This window comes from Plutella xylostella, chromosome 21, assembly GCF_932276165.1.
Source record: "Plutella xylostella chromosome 21, ilPluXylo3.1, whole genome shotgun sequence".
NCBI lineage: Eukaryota > Metazoa > Arthropoda > Insecta > Lepidoptera > Plutellidae > Plutella > Plutella xylostella.
The window spans coordinates 9,233,643-9,242,016 of record NC_064001.1 but is presented as its reverse complement, the minus strand read 5'-3'; the positions used below and the strand labels follow the sequence as shown (position 1 = coordinate 9,242,016).

The 8,374-nt window shown below is 38.3% G+C and overlaps 1 protein-coding gene across 1 annotated transcript; it reads right to left on the bottom strand.

Moving 5' to 3' along the window:
* Positions 1-842: 842 nt before the first annotated feature.
* On the bottom strand, positions 843-6,142 carry LOC105385426 (serine protease snake). The gene is made up of 10 exons (XM_048628496.1): positions 5,834-6,142; positions 5,263-5,358; positions 4,985-5,056; positions 4,223-4,319; positions 3,453-3,515; positions 3,290-3,375; positions 2,741-2,914; positions 2,299-2,515; positions 1,918-2,072; positions 843-1,307 (listed from the first exon to the last, which is right to left on the bottom strand). The coding sequence occupies exons 1-10, from the start codon at positions 5,885-5,887 to the stop codon at positions 1,128-1,130; spliced, it is 1,194 nt and encodes a 397-aa protein (XP_048484453.1). The 5' UTR covers positions 5,888-6,142; the 3' UTR covers positions 843-1,127.
* Positions 6,143-8,374: the final 2,232 nt, after the last annotated feature.

Below are 8,374 nucleotides of genomic sequence, written 5' to 3'. Positions count from 1 at the left end.
ACGACGAGCAAAGCGAGGAGGAGCGTGTTAGGTGCACATGTTCACCAAAACCAAAGCGGAGCGCAGCGAAGCGGAGCGGAGCGTTTTCCAAACAGCGGAAACAATACAAGCACCAGTTTGCGCTATGTAGGGAGACGCTCCGTCAAAGTTAAAGCTAAACGAATATTATTACTTTGTATAAACCTATGCCATAGCATTATTAGGCTATTCAAGATTTGGCCATACCATTATTAGGCTAAACAATTTTATGCGAAATAACTTTTTACTAAACGAGATTTATGCCATACGATTTTCGGCGTAACGAGACTTTGACCAAACGTTACTATGCAATACGAGATTAGGCAAATAAATCTTATGCCAAAAAAGGTAGAACCATAAATAAGAAAGATCATACTGTTTTTTTTTGTTAAATATTGCTTATTTGTACCTTGGGACTCGATTAAATTTGTACCTTGTGACACTGTTTCCTGTGGCTTTGTACTATGGAAAATGCAAACTTCTAAACAACGCCATATATCTCTGTTCTTATTAGTGGCAGGTGAAACTGGACAGAAGAGAGATGCAGTCAATCAATAAGAACAGAGATATAAGGCGTTATATAGAAGTTTGCATTTTCCATAGTAAAAAGCCATAGGATACAGTGTCCCAAGGTACAAACGTGTACGTTACGTATTTAATAAAATCTGGCCACACCAATGCTCCAGCACAAATACTAGTGATAATAGATTATATTTATTATCCTACCGAATAAAGAAAATTTCACATTAATATCTTAGTTGTACGCTGCGATAGCTTCATTCAAAGTTGGGGTAGTCGAAAATGTCCCTAGGTACGTTACGATACCGTAAGTATCTCATAAAAAAATGTTTTATTCGTATGTTTTGTGGATATCTCTATCTAAGAATATGGGTTTCTTGTTTAATTTGTACTGTATGAAAAAATATATATAAGTTAGATCAAAACCGGTGAAAAACCGGTTACCGGTTTTGAGGCTGAAAACCGCAAACTCAAAACCGGTTTTGCACGCCCTAATGTCAATGGTCTGTTATTGGTCCGCATTCGCAAGCTGCTGCTCCATCCCCACTTATAAATGCTAGAGGTATGCACAGTAGCCTACTCCTGTCCGACTATGATGAAGGCCACACGATACTCTCTATCCAGTCGAGGTACCCGGCGACCCTGGTGTTGACCGCGGGGGCGCCACTACGGCCACAAGAAGCAAAGGAGAATATGCCGATGACGTAGTGGATCTTCCCCTGAGAAGTCGGCAGCGGAATCTCCACTTGAAGGGGGCCTCCGGAGTCACCCTAGGAATTTTAGGTAGACGGTGTTAATCGTTTATCATCTGTGCAATGTTTTTTGGGTTTCGGTATATTTTCTAGCAATTTTAACTTCGATTGGAGACTAACAACAGGCAAATGTGTCTTGGTACTCTTCTCGGGTGAATAATTGGTGAGTTGGTGACAATGACAATGCCAATTCTAGCTCTAAAGTCTATTAGTTAGTATTTTTTTAATCTCAGTTACTATATAAATATATAAATTATCAGATTCTGAACGGTTCATCAACAGCCGATTGTCCCGCCAATAGAACGATACGTCACTTCATATATATCGTCACTCAATATAATAATGTAGATATTTAATGGCGGCTCGAAGGACCAAAATGGTAAGAATTAAAACGAGGTTGGCCACGGAAAACTAAACTTTAATATAGATCCACAATAATCTTATAAGAAAAACCAAAAAACTCTTAATACCGCGATGTAGAACAGGGGATAGTGACATCTGTTGGCGGTTACAGGAACTAATGCACTAAGATGCATTCGACAAATAAAAAACTACAAACCAGTTCAGATTTTGTTAATTTAATATCTGTGGTTAAAAAACAGACTATAGAAAACTCTAGTATTGTTACCTGACAAGTGTCTCTGTCTCCGTCACCGACCACACAGAGCTGGTTTTTCAAGCCGCACCACCTTCTATTGCAACGCTCCGTCAACATCCGATCACAGTTCGAATCATCCACCATATCGAACACCGCTACTTTCTGCTTGGGATTATCTGAGCTTTCTGCAAAGTTTAAATGAATAGTTATTAGTGTAGAAAACAATAAGCCTAGGGTCCTATTTTGTCCCGTGAAACAGACACAATAAAAAAAATAATCAGATCAGAAAATAATAGAATCGTTATAATAATATATATATAATAATAGATCGTTACTTGTTTGATAACCATCACCGTCCTACAAGTTTATTTAAAAAACAATCATTTTATTCGAAATCATTTCAATAGTTACCTATCTGCCAGCCCCATGTTGTCACCTTCATTTTGGTATATAGCTTACTGATATCAGCTTTATGATAAAGGCAAGCTGGTTGAATAAATTTCGTGAATGCTGTTTCCTTTTCAAGCTCCAGTAGCGCAATGTCATCGTAAAGTTTTGGATGTTTGTAGTTTGGATGTATTATAATACGGTGTATTTTAGACTCCACTGTAAATTCTGCATCTGCTGCCTGAAACAGTGAAATCATCCAAGTTTTTCAGGCTATTGGTAAAACAATTGGAAGTCAAAGTTTCAGATTATTAGAATGGTTTATTCGGCGTAAAATAACTGCTAAACCATTTTGGAAAGTCTCTGTTAAACAGGAAATAGGCCTGGGAATAATTAAAAGGAAGTCCGTGTCAAATTGCCAGTCACTCTTACCATGTAGGTATTCATAATCTCAAGTAGTACTCACTTCGGGCACAATACTTCTATCGCCAAACCTCACAATATCAGGGGTAGGCTTCTCCACCCTCGGGACACGTAAGTTGGTGCAGTGCGCCGCAGTTATCACGAACTTGGCACTGATGAGGGAGCCAGCACACATGAAGATGTAGTCGCCCTCTTTCTCCTTCCAGCCTATGATGCCCTGGTAATGCAGTTAAGTGTTATAGAGTGGTGAAACGAAATCTATGTTATCGGGATGTTTGATCTCGTCAATAATACCAAGTTTTGGATACATTTGAACATTAATTAAATATATGGCTGTTCTGTACTGTATGTATTTTGAGAAAGTACCAAAACAATAGATTTTATCTCGATATAAGGGTTATGCTTATGCTACCGTACCACCACCGCAACAACATTCCATAAGCAGCGTCAAACACTAGAATTTGTCAGATCCATACAAGTCACGTCAGATTAGAAAGGGCGCGACGCTGCTTTACGATTGTTAATTGCTAATGTTCAATTGTTCAGTGGTAGCCACCCCAAAACTTAGACTACTATTGTAATCAATACCTACCATGTGAGGAAACTCTCCCTGATATGTATATCTTTCACCGGAAGGGGGATTTACATCTTTAGGCAAATTTAAACGATGTCGTTTACCTAAAAAATACATAAAATATTAGAATACCTACTTGAAACCAGAACCTTAAGTAAATCTTTGCAGTAAATAAACTTACACGCTTCATTTTTCAAGATTGTTTGTTCCCTGTATTTTATCAGCCAAATGTATTCGTAGCATTCTGGAAATTTTAATATGTATTTCAATTTTCTTCTTTTTTAAATTTATTTATTTAGGTATTTTTTTTATGGTATCGCGCCATGGATGGGTTATAGTCTTAATGTATGTTGTATACGTTATACATATATTTTTATACCACTTAGGTTTGCTCTGAAGCTGATTAGATATTGTTTATGCAGTATCTTTCAGAAGACTGTACCATGTGATTGCACTGGTTCCAAAATGAGGCCCTTTTTATATTACTTGTGACATGAAACCATACAACAACGCGGACTTGGGTGTACTCAATGTAACGCATCGTGCATTATATGCCTGAAACAAACTTTCTTCACGGACAACACTCTGTCCTTTAGATTTTCTCATGTTATTGATGATGATGCATTAAATATTCGCTGCTCTAAGCCCTGGTGCACCCGTGGACGCCCTGTCTAAACGTGGCGCCGAAGCGTTGAAAGCGAACTAGGAGTCACTGGACTCGCCCAAAACACAGCCGAAGACAGGCGGAAGTGGTGGACGTTAGTGGAAACCCTCTGCACCTCTGGGGTGCCGTGATTTCCTCTGACCGATACGGCTACGGCAACTGCTGCTGGTTAGGGATGCGCCTTAGATGCGCACGGAAATGGCTGATATAGCCAATCTTTTTGGAGAAAGGTCGTCCACACATACTATAAGTAAGTAAAGTAAGTAAGGACTATAACAACAACTCACTGACTTGTATGGTCCGTCTGTGAGGCGCGCTGTAGTTCGGTACAGGAGCATTGAAGGGCGCACAGACGTCGTGCGCGGCCGTGTCTTGTAGTGCGTCCTGAATGTAAAATAATAATAAATAATGTCCTCCTAGCCGAATTTCGACTACGGCGGCCAATCTCAATTGAGATCAGCCAACTACGCAGGAGTAGATTATAGTGCCCAAGTGTGTGCGCAGTACACAGGAGCACTCTCTGTTCCATCACTCTCATAACCCAATGGGACGGATTGACCGACACGACTGGAGAGAGCTAGGCGCAGGACCGACTGCTTTACATGCCCATCCGACAGCATGGATCGTTTCACTGTTTCGGACAACAGGTGATCAGCCTTCTATGTCCTAACCAAACTTAGAACCACAATTTAGAAACACAAATTGATGGTCCCACCCGGGAATCGAACCCGGGACCTCAGGGTCATGAAGCGAAGCTTCTACCACTAGACCACAGAGGCAGTCCTGAATGTACACGGATAGTATCAGGTATATTGAAATGTATTAAGCACTTACTTAAACAATAAATATGCCAGAAGCTAAGATACTTACCCCCTTATTCATAGAAAAGTTCGAGGACGTTTTAGCTATTGAACTGTTTTGTCTCTCTCTGACCGAGAAGAATTTGTTCTTTGACAAAGAGGGACAAAACAGTTCAATAGCTAAAACCTATGACCCTATGAATAAGGGGGTTATTTAAAGACATTATATACATACTTATGTATACGTACCGTGACTTCTGTAACGTTCACGTAGCCCCACGTATTCTTATTTTCGACCGGCTCAGAGTTATCAGCCTGAAACTAGTAACACAATTTCATTTTTATTTTTTGCGAATTATGTACTTACTCGTGAATAATTGAAAATTATACAGTCCACTAATTTTGACTTTGCGAATGAGCCAATGAACGTTCTATCACAATGACCTGATACATACGTTGAATATTTCTTATATGTTTTCCTGTTTAAGTGAACTTGAAACCAGTTTCGCTCGCAAATTGTAACAAACCTTAGCAGTAATGGTAGATGCTGTTGTGCGGGTTACGGTAGCTACTGTAGTTCTGTCAGGGGCTGACTCCTCCACCACGCCCCACGACCAGCGATCCTGGAGACCATTTAATGTTAATAGAATAGAATAGAATAGAATAATATTTATTTCAGACATAAGTCCATAGTTGTGTTAGTAACAATTTGGCTTATTATCTAGGTAAGTTACATTATTAAATTAAAAACAATAATATTATTATTACATTATTAAATTTAAAAAACAATATTATTAAATACATATTTATTTAATAATATTGTTAATATACCTACTAGAACAATTGCAAAAATGGCAAAACATGAACAAAAAGTATGTTTATAGGTACTATGAAAAAAATTAAAATAGGCTGCCCTATCGCTAAGAACAATCTCTTACAGGCAACCATTAATTAATTAAAGCATTTGTTGTTTACGATTTAATACGCTGTTAACGATTTTACCTACTGTAGATAGTTATTTTAATGTTCATAGAAATTTTCATTTTTATATAAACTTTAAATAAATGGTTATTACAAAATAAATGGTAGTTTACTTACTTCATTTTGAGCTGCACTCCAGCCGATTAATAGCACAAAATTATACCACAACATTTATTATAATACGAAATTAATAAATTTAATTTACGCTCTATCGTTACATCTACAAAAGTCTCTGTAAAAGTTACTGACCTAAAGTGAGTCTTATCTTCAACAGAATCAGTTTTTTACGCAAATTTATAATTTGTAGGAGGTTTAACAATTGATAACATAATTATGAACGTACTAGAGAGAACGTATTATTGTTACCTACGTATTATGATTTATCTTATGATTTGACTTGTAATGACGTTGTGATCTTGTTGCAGACTGGTGTGAAGTTAGAGGATAAACAAGTTATCTGATGGCATTGAAAACTAATGAATGCCTACCGTTAATAAATATGATTTATCACATAATACTATAAATATAAATAGTCAGACTAGGTACCAACAAATGTAATATTTTAGTCATAAGAACTTACATTTTTTCCAATCAATTTTTAATAGCATTCTAGCACAATTAGTGCTGGCTGTGTGTCCTGGACGGTACTCTTACACGACGAAAAACGAACGAACGAGAGCTGTCAAGCGATTGGTACGTTTAATACAACTAAATAGAGTCATGGTTAGAGCAGCAGCGAACTGAAACGTAGTTTTTCGTAAGCTAAAGTGACCTCCTGGTATAATTCACGACTGCAGTGGCTGGCATCGTTTTGTGGCCAATTATAGCCTTGCACAAATGCACATTGCTAGCATTAGAGCACTGTTGAGCGCCAATGTAGGTAGTGAACTGTTGGAATTTAGTCTCAATTGTTAGTTTGGTTAGTGTCCTCTGTGTCCTACCAGGAAAATGTGGTACTAATTCGTACAGGTTTAGATACAGTAACATTTACAAGATATCAATTCAATTGACTGCTGAGCCGAAGGTCCCGGGTTCGATTCCCGGCTGGGGTAAATATTTTTTTAAAGACAGATTTGTACTCAGGTCCTGGATATTGATATTTATATTTAATATGTATCTATCTATGTATTTGTGTAGATATATCAGCTGTCCGATACCCATAACACAGGGTCTGCCTAGCTTGGGGTCGGATGGCCGTGTGTGAGATGTCCCCGCATATACCATGCCAATACGGCACATTCTTTAAACATTAACATTTTCAATGAATATCGGTGCTTGGACATCGAGACAACAATCCTCGAACTTCCTCACCCCGCTGCTACCAGTTGACAGTCTAAGGTTGTCTTCAAAGCAAAATACTATAACCATGCTATGTCCACCTATGAGTCCTGTGACACACCGCGTTTGCCTATGCGTGGTAAGTCCGAACTAACGTAAAGCAATATCAACAAATCAGCGTCACATGCTTACACATATGCACTCACGACTGTAATCCCCGAAGGGGTAGGGAGAGGTGGCTCACAAAGCGAGCCACCCACTTTTCGCTGCATATTTTGTACTCACGTGATAGGTTGCGAACCATATCGCCGTTTTGGGATAAGAACAATGCACTTAGGATACACATCTAGAATCTAGATGTGCAGGTTTCCTCACGATGTTTTCCATCACCGTAAGAGCACGTGGTATTGTACTTAAAATCCTTAATTGAAAACACAATTGAAAGAATTCATTGGTACAGGCCAGGATTTGAACCCACGGCCTCTCGATTGAGAGGACGAGGCCTTATCCATTACGCCACCACCGCTCTACACCGTCACATGCTTCTATCATTATTATGTCAAGATGGTGATCATGTTGTTCGGGACACTTTGTAACTTAGCAATAAGAACTAGGTACTATTACCATCTTTGTTATCATTTATCTTCATATAGCCTCCTGACCCCGAGAGGTATAAATGTAAACACTGTTATTAATTTTTTTTTAAATTAAAAAAAATTACTTCTGAACTGTTTTGTCACTTTGTCAAAGAACAAATTGTTTAAGGGATAGGTACTTTATAAAACTTTAAAGGAATAACAGGGATACTTCATAAAACTTTTAATATAGGTATTTTTAAACTATATATTAATTTTTTTTTCAATGTCCTACTCATAGCACGCCAGGTGTCAGGAGGATAGGTAGTCCTAACTAATATTATAAATGCGAAAGTAACTGTGTCTGTCTGTCTGTCTGTCTGTCTGTCTGTTACTCTTTCACGCCAAAACTACTGAACGGATTTGAATGAAATTTGGTATACATACGGTCTAGACCCTGGGAAAGAACACAGGCTTCTTTTTATCCCGGAATTCCCACAGGAAAACTTTTTAAGGCGAAGCGAAGCGCGCGGGAACAGCTAGTACAATATAAACGATACATACATAAATACATTACATCATTTATCTTCATTATAGTTCTGTACAAATATATTTGGTGTCTTGAACGAAATAAATGCCTTTCCTTCTTTCACTGCGCGGGGTGCACGAAAGAGCCTTCCCGAGTGTACTTTGTATACGTCCGTAACTGCCTTATTTGTGGCATTCGGCATTCGGCATACCCTGAGCAGTTCAACTGAAAGACTTTTCACCACGGTGAGAAATTATAGTGTAGCTCTAGTATTTT